Source organism: Tinamus guttatus, unplaced genomic scaffold (assembly GCF_059628265.1).
Source record: "Tinamus guttatus ecotype Peru unplaced genomic scaffold, ASM5962826v1 Tinamus_guttatus_pri_ptg000048l, whole genome shotgun sequence".
NCBI lineage: Eukaryota > Metazoa > Chordata > Aves > Tinamiformes > Tinamidae > Tinamus > Tinamus guttatus.
In genome coordinates this window covers 5,766,964-5,780,567 of record NW_028288582.1, presented here as the reverse complement: position 1 = coordinate 5,780,567, position 13,604 = coordinate 5,766,964, and the positions used below count along the sequence as shown (strand labels likewise).

Below are 13,604 nucleotides of genomic sequence, written 5' to 3'. Positions count from 1 at the left end.
GGTTGCAGCATGAGGAAAAGCCCTCCATTACCCCAATGCACAGGCAAGAGAAGGTAAGGCCAATCTCTTCAGATAGCTCTTAGACATGGTCCCTTTGGTAGAGAGCTCCAGGACATCAAAATGTGTCTTCTTCCACACTGACCTTCCTTTCATTCCTGGAAAGAGGAATGCTTGAAGACCTCAGCCTCATGAAGCTTGGTTGCAAAGGCTGCAGTTGGTGACAGCAAGGCACCTGGATGCTGCTGGTCCCACACCTACTGCAAGGGTCCCCCTGCTGCCCTGGCCCACTGGTGCTCTCCAGAGCAGGAACTCAACCTTCCCCAACTATTCCCTAAGCCACTGAAGGGAAAATTAAAGTAGTGAGGACAATAAATCTGGATTGCCCTCTGGTTTCTTGTACCACTGGAAGCATCTCACCTCTCTTGCTCCATTGGATTAGTGTGAAAAGAGGGTCCCAGTCTGAATGGCCCAAGACCTTGCACAGGTGTAACACTGAAGGACACTAAAGTCTTCCCTCCCCCTCTGCAAAAAGATTCCTCCTCGTGAATGGAGGAATCACACAGCCCTGCCAGGGGAGATCCCATCCAGCCACCTGGCAAATAACATAGACCCATGTCACAGCAAATAAATAGCCTCAGGAAAAGAAAAACAAAAAAAGCTCAAGCTTATGCTTGTAGAGACTGTAAACCACCATATTTCAGCAATCATGACAGGTATTTTTGACTGGAAATTGTATATTTAATGATGACCAGCCTTCAGCATTTGACAAGAGGTTGTTAAAGCCTCTTGAACAGTAAATCATCTCTCTTGCCTATCAATAATCTTATTATAATATCCATAGAAATGTCTAATGTTAAAATCCCACTTTATTACTATAATAATGGACCTAATTTGTAAAACATATAAAGTGAAGCTATAACTGTACTGGAGAGAGATATATGCGATCCCACTGCATCTATATCACTTCCTGATGGCTTTTGCCCACATTTTCATCAGGAGAAGGATTAAAAGCAATGTTACTTTTAATATCTTTGAGATTGGGAATTGTTTCTGGTAAGGAAATCAAGATGATTATGGAACTGCAACAACCATTAGAAAAAGAGCGGCCTTGACTTTTCATTTATGCATATAAATCTGTAGGTGGTGATCTGTGAATTGCCCTTTCCAACCCCTTTCCAGTTGCCAGGAAAGCCCTGCTTTCCTGCTGCATATCTAGTTTTATCACTACATGCTATTTTTGACTACCGAGTACATTTCGAGTAACGTCATCCTTCCCAAGCCAACACTGCTATGAGGGGTGGAATCTCGTCTCTCCACTCCTCTCTGCCATTTGCTGCTGCTTCCACCGGCTTTGTGGCACTGCCTGCTCTCTCCAGGGGTCTCCAGAGGGGTCTCCAGGCACTCTTCCCTGGGCATTCCCATTTACTCTAGCAAGTCGCTTTCCGATCGAAGCTTCATGTGGGAGGCTTGATGTTGGCATCCAGAGTGCATGTCCCAGTCATGTCCAGCCCCATCTTCCAGCTCTAGCACAGAGGAGTTCCTGGTAAGTAATTTCTTAATGGGTGATAGAGTAGTCCTGTCCAGTGCCCAGAGCATTTCACAGCTGCATTATTTTAAGGGTATATAATTTCCTTACTAATACTTTGGTAGAATTCCAGTTCTTGCCAGAGCTCCAGCTATGTTAACACGGGGCTTCTGTCTGAGGGGAAAATGCATCATTTTGTTTTGACACAGTGTAGCTTTGATTTTCATGTTGTTAAGCCTGGTAAATATTGCAAATACTTCTTCATTCTTAAGGTATACCCTGGTTATGTGCTGCCCAATCAGCTCAATTCTGACATTTTTTTCCTTCTGATGTGGTGCTGTTTGATGTTTGATAAAGCTTGTGAAGTTACAAATCTCTTCAGACATAAGGTCCAATTTCCTTCTCTGTGCCACCCCTGCCAGCAAAATCTCTAACCATTGCTAGCCTGAGCTAGGCATCTTCCACTCTGTCTCCCTGAAACTGTTTCACTTTACACAGAATTAAATATTCATCGGGCCAGAAAATGTGTGCATGTGCGTGGCTATAGGAGAGTGCTCAGGGCACTCACCTGGTAGATGAGAGACCCTGTTCCCAGTGCCTGCTCCAATAAATAATTAATTGCATATTAAGTATTCATGGAAGCAAGGACAGGAGGAGACCTCTTCCATCACCAGTGAACACTGAAACACCAGGTTGTAAAGTCTTTCATTCTTTGACCAATGAGTATTTAAATGTCTCCTAAGTGCTAAGTTAGGCCAAAATTTGACTTCTAAATCTCTCAGAAGAAGGTATCAGGTCTGAAGACACTCCTCACTCCGTGGCAGGTGTTACTGGCTATGTTATACGGCTTCCTGCTCACAGGCCAGCAGCTGGGGATGTCATTTTTAAGCATGTAATTCTCTCATGAATCACGTAAGAAGCCCAGGCATCCAACTTAAAATTGCCCTGGCAGGCTGTATCTGCCCAGCAATGTCCCCACTAAATCCCCTTCTGGATCCAGCCAGCAGTGATATCTCTTCCACAGATGATGTGTGATGAGCTTGGGTTCAGCCAAGGGGCTAATCAGGGAGGACAGAAGGCGATGTTTGCTTGGGGAAACCTGCTCATTCTCCACACTCTGGGGTCTGCCATCCCCACACTGTAGGCATCTTAATCCCCTTTCTGCAGACCAGGGAGTGCTGGTGGGAATGGCTGAATGTAGGGAGTCCTCTGAAAGAAGAGGTGTAGGGCAAGGGAAGACTGAGGAAGAGGTACCTAAGAAGAAACTGATGAACAGAGGTAGTAAGTGACAGGAACGAGCAAATCGCCTAAGAAATAACACCTTTTACTTAACAGAAGGGAGAGAAGAGGGGAAGAAGTACTGGAGAAGATGATTTTGATTCTAAAGTAAAAATAAAGTGTGGAGAATCTCTGCCTCCCACTTAGGACTTTGAAAAGTACAGACCTTGTCATCTGCTGCTTCACTCTCTGAGGACAGTGGGTGTCTCTGAACTGAGATGCTTTGAATTCACTTTGAGGGTTTAACTCTGGGAGCATTCCTACATGAAAGAGGGATTTGTTACTGTAATTGCAGCTCTGCTTTTTGACATTTGGCAGAATCCACAGCAATGCGATTCCATAATCAAAGACTGAGTGTTGCTTCCAAGCAAAAATCAAAACAGCAACAAAATTAGGATATCAAAGTACAAATGAATCACCTTCTCTCATGAATCACAATAGTGTCCAAACACAAGACTGCTGTGTAGTGTCAGCTGCTGAAATGATAACATCATAAGTCAGGATGCGGCTGCTCAGCTCAGGAGAACGCTTGGAAAGTGCACTCAGTAGTATAAATCATGTTTCATATCACATTTACGTTTTTCTAGCCCAATCTGCCAAGCAACCATCTTCAGTATCTGTCCACTCCAATGCAGAGAAAACCTTTCTGGACACATTTTTGCCCTTACTTTAACAAAGAGTTTTCCTAAGAAAGCAGCTTTAGAGTACTAAAGAACTATGACAATATTGCCTTGCTGTAAATATTTCAGTGATTTGACTGTAGACATCACGACAGGTATATTTCATATAATGTCTTTCCAGAGTCATGGTAAAAATAAAATCACAAAAGTTCAAAACTTTACCTAGGTCTATTACTCCAGTTTGAATGACAACATTTTGTGTTTTGATCAACTCCATAGACAGATAATAGTAGCTGTCCTCCTTCAATACTAAGGAAAAGGCCACCTGTGGACCACGCAGCCGGGGAAAAGCGTAAAGCAGAGAGAAGAGTTCGATTTCGTGAACCAGAAGAAGTCATTGAACATGGTAGGTTCAAGCTAGGCGTGACCTGTCTAGTTCCTAACATTCACTCTGTCTGTCCTCATTAGCCTTCCCATCTACTATCCTTATTTGTTGCTCTGTGCTCAGCACAAACCAGAACTACTACAGGGCCAGACACTTTTTGTGCTGTGCTTTGCAGAAATGCTGGGAAGACAGAGTGTCCTCGACCAAGTTAGGGCAGCCCCAGTGCTGATCTAACTGTGGCCTCCTGGATCAGCTATTACAGGGAGTATTCCAGCACCATGGGATTGTATGGGCTCTCTTATTGCATCCTTCTCCAACCCAAATCTACCCCAGATCTACACTGCTTTCATTCAGATCATATTTAAAAGTGTTTATGCCATTCTGGGTAACTGGGTTACGATACTAGTGGAGGGGGCTGCCCTTTCCTTATTTCACTTTTCTGAACAGCATGCCAATTAATAAAGCACTAAGGGGATGCCTGAGCCTTGCGGGCCCACTGGGGTTAAAAGAATCCAAATTATAACTATTGCTGTCAATGAGAGCACACAAGGAATAAAATAGCTATCATAACCTCTGGTCTCTAGTGCATAAGCCACGATAAGCAGTTGCAGGTAGGTCAGCTGGAAGTGACCCTAAGCAGAAGTCTGGCACAAAGGATCTAATTTGCACCTCTGTTTATGTCTATATTCAATTCATAACCTCATAAGGACTCTCAGGGTATTCTGACTTTCACAAACTGATTCAAATTAGAAAAAAAAAATGTACACTTTGTTAGGGAACTAACATCATGTGTTTTTGATATGCCAGTCAGTAAAAAGAAAACATGTGACAGGATGGTAAAATTTCTATGTCAGCCACATGTTCAGACTTCCAGTTCAGCTTGGCACCCACCAGTACAGCTGTATATCATGCATTGCTTTTGCAATAACTCTTGCAAGCTGGTATGACTGCTCAAGAGCTGCATTTCAACAAGCTGCTGCACTGCCCTCGGCTCCTTGCTGGAGTCTGTAGGCGCTGGTAGCTCTGCAGTCAGTACAACCCGGAGGGGAGCTGCTTCTTCTCCACCAACACTGACTTTAACACAGTTATAATCTGTGTTATAAACTGAACTATGAGGAGGGAGTAGACTCAGACACTATTTGTTCCATTAAGACTTGAAAAATGTCCCAAACTATAATTAATATTTTTATTACAAACAGCCTGTACTTTAGATGACTTGCTGTTTGTCCATACAGCGGTATTAATATAGAGCCTGGTAAGGGGAAGGTTGCTGGCACCACTGAAATTTTTCCACTCCCTGGACTTTTTATCTTGGATTGTATCTGGGCCCCAGCTGCCAAGCAGAGGCAGTTTCAGGACATTGTTGGATAAAGCTTGTGTCTTACAGTGGGGTTTGTTTTCTAAACATAATTCTTGCCTCAGCCACCTGGTCTGTCTCATTTCCCTTCTAGAAATGATTCAGAATAAGAAAATTTCTTGTGTTTTTGTTTTGTTTTGTTTGAGTTTTAGGTGAGAGTTAGACGTTTCCTGATCTCCCTAAAACAGAAGCAGTCTTTCTCTCTGAAATCCCTCATACAGAAGCTCTTCACTTTCCTGACATGCATCTGCATGGCTAAATCTTCAATCCAGCCTCTGGCACAAACCTCTGCAGCCAAAAGAAGTGTGTGAAGTGGCCTGGTGCCCGTAAGGCAACAGGCAATTTCAGAGATGCCACTCAGCCACCAAGTCTGCTAGCTTTCCTATTCACCTGCCGCATGGGGGCTTTTTCCAGGCTTGTAATAACCTTTTCATTCTCTTTTCTAGCCATTTCCTGCTGTGACTACGTAGTGGGTAAGTTGCAGTTTTGCTTGATGACTGTGAGCCATCCTCAGTGCTAACCTGAGGCTGCTTCGTGGCTGCAGGGATGCGCTATGCAAATACACCCCTGAAATATAAAGCACTTCATGCTGGCACCGGGGGTTGCTTTTTCTATTTTGGCACATGAAGCACAAGCAGTTGATGAGGTCTGGTAGGGTATATTAAGCACAACATTTAGTAAGACAAATAGGGAAAACAAAAATTAAATCCCTGAAGCTATTTTTAATTTAAAGACAATTAATATTTTTATGGCAATAAAATAGGTGCAGGTTTTTCACTAAGATATTCAGGGAAAGCACCCCAAGCAAAACAGAAGTGCTCCCTGCTGACTTTCATGTGTTGGGAATAGACAATTCATTTGTATGCTGGCAGCAGGGTAGAAATAATAACAATAATATGTTTCTTATTTCTATTTGAAAGAATATTTGAGGCCAGCCAGCCTCACAGACCCTCAAGGAAATGTGTGTATATGGATGTTATTACTATGATGATCGTTTCCAGAGGCCCCAGCCAACCTCCAGGCCCTATGATATGTGGTGCTATAAGAGGATAGGGGATACATATATATGTGTATACACACACAGAGCCATAGTTAGCTTTACCGCTAACGACTTGCCTCAGGTAGCAGCAAAAACGCATAGCCAATGTTTTGTTTAGCCATGCAACTAAACAAAAATCGTCATTATCCCATTCCAGTGCCTTTCCCACAAATGAGTTGTCCTCTTTTTAGCCCAGGCACTGGGCTAGAGCTGTGTCCTGTTCTAACAGTAAAAAAAAAAATGGTGAATTTAATTCTTGATTTTGCATTGGCAATTTAGAAAAGATGATGATTGCAATTGAGATCACAGAAATTTTACATGGAAAGTAACATCCATGAGACGGAAAAAGGTTATAAGCATTTCACAGGAAAGGGCTGATGCTGAAAACTGCTCAGCATTTGCAGATAACCTGCCCTGTTATGAGCTATGCTTATCAGGTCCTGCCTTTTGAAAGGCAGCTAGGCACCCAGCTGAGAACCACCAGCCATGTCATGGGGTCTGAGAGACCGCAAAGGGGAAATACCTATCTCCAAATTCCAGATCTCAGCAAAAGCAAAAAGTGTAAGTAAGTGATTCCTGGCTAAATGCCTTTGTATAAGCCATTCAGAGAATAATTTTAAATAAACAAATTTATAAAATTTGAAGTCTGCTCATGGCTAACTTGCAAACAGAGAGAAGGGCTTAAATTCAAATGAATAAATTATTTGCTGCATATAATTCACTCGACTCTATTATGGGACATTGATTTGGTTCCTGTTTAGCTCTAAAATGAATGCCTATTAACATTCTACCTTTTCCCCATACATTTTTGATACATTATTATGTGTTTCTTGCTCGGTTTTATGACTTCTACCTTCTTCTCTGTACATCTGTATGACAGTTTAATTGACTGCTGTGTATTGCAGGGCTGGTAAATAGCAGCTAATTTAAATATGTTACAGCTACTGTTGACCCTTTACCCATGAAAATACCCACCACATTTTTATCCTTTTATTGATTATATGCATATGGCAGGAATGCTGCATGATATGGGTTTTTATTCGGGCATGAATTTGGTTTTATGCTGCATATTTAACACATAAAGTGTGTTATAAAATAATACTGATCATGCAACGACCATGCAGCCAAGCAGAGCAGCCGTTTCGCTCTCTGGAGCGGCTTCCAAGAGCATGAGCAATGCAGAGCAATGTAGAGTGGGAAGTCCCTGGCTAGGGGACCAAGAGCTAGAAGTAATCAGTGTTTTCCCATCATGGAAGCAGTCCACAGTTATTCTCAAATTGCCTAGGTTAGCTGAGAGGGGAGGGGATGGGGACAAAGGGGGGCCAAATCTCCATCAGAATCACTCCTTAGGGCTGCATGGAAGCCAGAGAGCTAAACACAGCCCACTGATTTCCACACTTGTACTGTGCCTGACCTAGGGCACTTTAAACATCCTTGAATTATATTTTAATAGGCTAGAATAAAATGTGTACAATGCTGTCTTGCTTAAGAGCAAGTGCAGAGGACGTTCCAGTGTAATTAGCACACCGAGCTCTTAGAGAGAGAGGTTAAACCTGCCAGGGCTTTCTAAATGCGCCTCTCGGTTAATAGATTCTCACCTTGGTTCTTGCTGTAATTAGCAGGGGCCCAAAACAAGCTGAGTTATCAGGGAAAAGGACAGAAATCTACATGTCTCTGTACGGAACATTTGTGAGCATCAAATAATTAGATGTGGTTGCTTAATATACTTCTAGTATTTAACCCATTGTTTAGCTTAAATGTATAAAAAATAATTGCTGGAAGGAAACTTGAGATTATGCATTATCTATGGTAATCCCATTCTTATTGTATATAATTAAACTCTTGTAATGCTCCATTAGATGAGATCTTTTATATTCACTACCCTCCATCAGGAGGTGTGACTCACTATCACTTAACTGATGCCTTCTGAAGTTTTCACAACCAGAGCCCTGTGTATCCCGCTGTTCCCAGAAAAGCGGGACAAAGACATCAGCAGGGGGTCAAAATTGGGAAGTGTTTCAGATGACACTAAAATAATGCTGCTTTCTTTCTCCTCCCCACCCCTTTTCAGTACATGACAGGTCATCATCTGGATTGCCTGTGTTCATGTGGCTCTCATTTTGTGCCGTGCTGATCCTGGCTGTGAGTCTCTACTACACCAGCATGAAGAAAGATTTCAAAGTCCTGGAAGAATTTCAATCCCAACTTGTTATCTTCTTTGTTCAGATAAGACACGTTGCTCAGAAATGCTGGACTTGGTTTACGAGGCAGTAATAATCTTCTCCAGCTACAGCAGGCTTGACAAACATCTCTGAGCACTGCTCACCAGCACCAGCCACAAAAAATACCCAGTCTGCTCCAGCCATATGTCAGGGAAGGCATGAGCATCCACCTTGAGGATAAAACAACCCCGTTAAATGCTCTTCCCTCAGTCACTTGGTCTCCTTTCTCTTTTGTCGTCACTGTGTCATCACGGTAGTAACTAGAGGTCTCGCCAAACTTGAGCTTCCTCATCCAAGACAGTGAACAAGCATCTTGACTTTGTCCCCCAAAGAGGTTACAAATCGTATGTCTGAGGAGCAGGAGCAGATAGAGAAATTCACTGAATTCATACATGCAGGCAGCAGCAAGCTCTTGAGATATGTCTCTGGAGTCTCAGGTCAAGGCATTAACTACCAAACCGTCTTTCTCCTCAAGACTCCTAAAAGTAATTCTGCAAAGTTTAAATAAAGCTGAACTAGTGCACAAATGCTCCTACTGTGGCCAAAGGCTTGGCAAATTTGTTATATTTCTACACCTGTGAAAGGACTGTTAGTAAAATCCTGGCAAATGTCTTTCTTTTTCCTTCATGCATTTTTGCCTCAACGGGCAAAAACTGTTTCTTAGTGTTTCACTTGACTCCCAAGTGTGAAAAAGTGCATGAAAACTAATTTAAATGATAAATCGTGTATTTGCCTAATATCATGCACAACAGCCTTGCATCCCAGGTTAATTATCAAATCAGTAGTTTAATCCTCTGTGTTTGATTCAGTCCATAAACCCCACAAACGGAGCTTACAAGGTTTATGACAGCGCTTGCATTTAGACAGATTGTGTTCAAGGCCTTATATAATGGTAGCACAGACTGTTTATGCAGATGTGGGGGATATAGCCCTACTATCCCTCCATTACCAGAACATTCCGTGCACCTCTCTGAAGGAAATCATTTTAATGGAGCCCATGGAATAAATGTGGAACCTTGCCCTGATCATCTGAGAGGAGAGCAAGCACATGCAAGCTTATGAACAGCAGTTTTCTCTGCTTTGTTTTTTCCTTAACAAAAATATCATCAGCACCTTTTAAAATTCAAGTGACAATAAAGAATATGATGCATGCTTGGTTTTATTCTTTATGATAAGGATGACATCGGAAACTGCAAAAGATGAAAAAAGGAAGACAGAACACACAGCAGAGAAGATGGAAGTGACATTTGCAATACAATGTCCCGAACACCCCTGCCATTGCAACCAACCAAACAGAAGGAAATCTGGTGCTTTATTTTTTACTGACTTTATAAAAAAGAGAGGGCAATATTTCTCTGCCACTAAAATCCTCTCCCAAGCTGCCCACAGACTTAAACTAGGCAAAGGACAAAACAGGAACATAATATGCAGCTGCACCCAAGAGGAAAGTGCACAACAATCTGATTGAAAATTGATCCAAAAAGTTGCAGGATCAGAGATAAAAAGAGGTCACTTCAAGGCCATTCTCATGCTCATCCTGAGATGTCCAAGGCCCACAGCAGTTGTACATGCCAAGCTGTCAGTTTGGGAACCAGATTGCTGCAGGAGGCATTTAGCTCAATGGCTCTTTGCACAAGCCCATCATGTATCCCGAGAATCCAGGGTAAGTTCCACCATTGTTTCCCTTCCCTCTCACCCCATCACAGCTTTTCTTTTTAGATAATAAAGAAGAAAGATTTTAAACTTGTGCTGGTCGCTTCCTGATAGAAAAATTGGGAATGCTGTATTCATAGGGCAAGCGGGTCATCAAAACCTTTGTTCTAATTTTTTAATGTTTATGGTCTTTTTAATGTGCATGCTTTTAACCTTCTGGCAAGTCAGTGGGCTTCCTTTTTCGGCTGGACTGACATGTCTGTAGCTAGCACCTTCAAAACAGGAGGCTTCCTTTGCAGGAGCAGTGCAACCCCTGAAATTCACTGCATTTCATAACAAGGAAGCAAAGGACTGAGCTCACAAGGAAATGAGATCTCCTCTTAGAGCTCTGATCATGAGGACAGAGCTCAAAACGCATATGAAGGCTTACCTTCCTGCACTGCTTGCCAAGAGGTGGACCCTGGGACCACCCTTCCCAGACCTGGTTTAAATGAAAAAAAAGAGCCCACGGACCTTGCTGGGGTGCAAATTTTATCAGTGTGAGCGAGGCATACCATGAGAAAGCCTCTTGCATCAGGGCTGTCAGGGAAATTAAACAGAGCAACAGCTATTCTTGGCTTCTGCTGAGGCTCTGATTGGGACAGTTTGGGACATCGGCAACAGCAGCACTTGAGCTGTCTGCTGAATTCAGGCCATGGCCTTGCAAGGTCTCCTGGGTCAGACTGTTTGCTGCAGTCAGCCAGATACGCGGAAGATTGCAGAAAGTCGAAACCAATTCAAAGCATGACCAGAATGTTTGAAATATATAACAGGTTAACCCTATCCCTGAGGTAATATTTTGCAGATGAAGAAAATGAAGCTGAGAAAATCTATGGATATTGGTGAATGAAGCAAGACAAGAACAAGGCTGAGAATAGGACCAAAAAAACTTGATTCCTGATCTGCATTTAATTGCTGGAGCATGCCTAATCATCTAATTGCAAACTTTATCTTCTGCTTACACTAGAACTCATGACACATCCGTCCTTTCCCCTCTTATGCATGCAACCATCTCAGAATTTTTATCCCTTTGCCCCTTCTTCCTATTCTTTATCCATCACCAGATCCTTTTTTATGGCTGTGAGCTGGACTCCTCTTCTTCAATGCTTCATGTGGAAGACCTAAGAATAGCTCTAAAATTACGTGAAATTGGCCATGTTGGGTAACATTTCCTTTATTGACCATGCTGGCTAATATTTCCCTTCAATACAGCTCCAGAGAATTGCCCATAAAGGGAAGCAAAGGAGAGGGAGTGAATAATTTATTGCAAACAGTCAGGATGTTCACATTAATTTAATCTGGTGCCAGAGTAGGTATATCCCTTTAGAAACCAGGAGACCTGAAAACAACCAGGACTGAGCAGTTATTTAAGATGGACTGGAAATTTTGAGGATTATGTTTCAAAGGACAGAAAGAGTTGTAGAGGACTCCTGATGCAATTTTTGAAGCACGCAAAGGATAGGTGGCCTTCCCAGGAGTAGCATCTGAAACGGCAAGAGTCAGAGGGTCAGAGGACAGCAGAAAGAGCTCTGTGCATGGAAAGGGGCTAGCGAGAGGGCCTAAGAGTGCAAGGGTAGAGGTGATGCTTAGTATGCCCTATGCAGTGGATATTAAATTCAGGCATAACAGAAATCAGCAGACCACAGGAGCATGGGACGCTTGCTGCCCGGCAGCATGCAGCACATCCCTGCAGCGGGAACGGAGGGCACTGCCAGCACCCTGCCCAGGGAGGCTCAGCACATCAGCAGCACCTGATTACACGAGCAGACCTATCCGTACACCCGCAACAGGAGAAGATAAGAAAGAACACAGTGAAACAACACTAGATTTTTCTGTATTAACCTTTTAATGCACCTAGCATGAGCACTAGTAACAGGCAATGCCAAAGGCTTCTGCTTCTGGTTCTACTTCTCTGTTCCACCTCTCCAACCCTGCTAGCCCGGAGCAGCCCAGAGCAGCAGGTTTAGTCATCACTTCTGCCTTTTGCCATTTGGAAGCAAGGACAGGAGCTGAAGTGTATGACTACAAAAAAGGATATTGCCAGCTCAGAAACCCCTAAAAAAATGGACAAGTGGACTTATTTCTTATTAGTTTCTTGCTTCAGAATAGTCAAGCCCACCCCTAAAGAGAAACAAGTCGTGTTCCTGAACATGACGAGAAGTAGACAGTAGCAGGACCAAATGAGGAATGGAATGAGGAAATGAGCACAATAAACCAAGCACAATAAACCAAGGTACCAATGTTGACTTTTCAAATCATTTATTTGTATGTCACCAAATCATAAAAAGCCAATGCACTGTCCAGCAAAAAGCTTTCAATATATAAAACACAGTAATTCATGACCAATTACACTAGAGAATATCGCCTATATTGAACTAATTCCAGCTCCTGTTAAAGTCAAAGGAAACTTTTCCAACGGCTTCATTAGTAGGATTGGACTGGCAATTTTTATCTGCTGGATGTTTACAAATGACTGTATTAAAAATGCTAATAAAAGACTTCCCTTTTGATACTGTATCAAAACAATAACAAACATAACTCCAACTCTGTTTCTGTGAAAATCATGCAATTAATGCTCCAAATCGGCAGTCATTACACTGCAAAGGACCATACAAAGCATGAAAGATAATATTCAAAAATACACCAAGTGCTATTCTTGGCTTGTGCAGCCTAGCAAGGCTCCAGTATGGCCCACAATGAGAAACTATATACACCAGCTGAGGATCTGTCCCTCTCCTGCTTTCAATGCTTAAACAAAACATGAAAAACTGTTCTATTTGTGCTCCAAAATATCCATTACACAGGGACCTCTTTAGCAGCATAACATGGCGTTTAGACTTTTATAAAGCTTTCTCAAGTGGCTCTAAGAGACAACAGTTCACAAATATTTAAGCTACAGGACATATATTTTCAGTGAAGCTGAAATGCTTTCAGGCTCTGCACTGGATGTAAGCAATAAAGATTCATTTCAAACCTTTTCATGTGGTACCACACGACAGACAAACCTTTTAAAACTATAGCCAGAGTGTTAATGTGCTCCTTTTACTAACAGCAAGTTTACAGTGATTTGGGAACAGTCCTTTGGTCACCACACAATTCACGAGCTGAGCATGAAAATAGGCCAGCCGTGGGGTTTGGAGAGCCACTGGTGATGAAAGCAGGGGTTTTCTGTAGCAATTTGCCCCAATACCACCCATATTCTGCATTTTATGTAGTTGCATGAGTTGCCTGCAAGCAACAGAGATGAGCTAAGCCCAAAATCAGTGTCAAGATCTGCCATGCTGGGTCCCTTGCCTCAGTGGCTATGCACTGAAATCCCTCATGGCAAACTATTAGTTTTCCTCACCATTTTTATTCTGATTTATGGCACTCTCCTGTTCCCCTCAGCAATGCTTCTCTTCCTCTGACAGGAAAAGATGTGAGAAATAAGGTTTGATCAGCTTGATGTCAATGAAGCCCTCTTGAAAGTTTGCAGGAATGTGTTTA

At 42.6% G+C, this 13,604-nt stretch overlaps 1 protein-coding gene across 1 annotated transcript; it reads left to right on the top strand.

Moving 5' to 3' along the window:
* The first annotated feature begins 1,456 nt into the window (after positions 1–1,456).
* CUNH14orf180 (chromosome unknown C14orf180 homolog) lies at positions 1,457–8,501 on the top strand. The gene is made up of 4 exons (XM_010217711.2): positions 1,457–1,543; positions 3,703–3,829; positions 5,612–5,638; positions 8,276–8,501. The coding sequence occupies exons 1-4, from the start codon at positions 1,490–1,492 to the stop codon at positions 8,476–8,478; spliced, it is 411 nt and encodes a 136-aa protein (XP_010216013.2). The 5' UTR covers positions 1,457–1,489; the 3' UTR covers positions 8,479–8,501.
* The last annotated feature ends 5,103 nt before the right edge of the window (positions 8,502–13,604 follow it).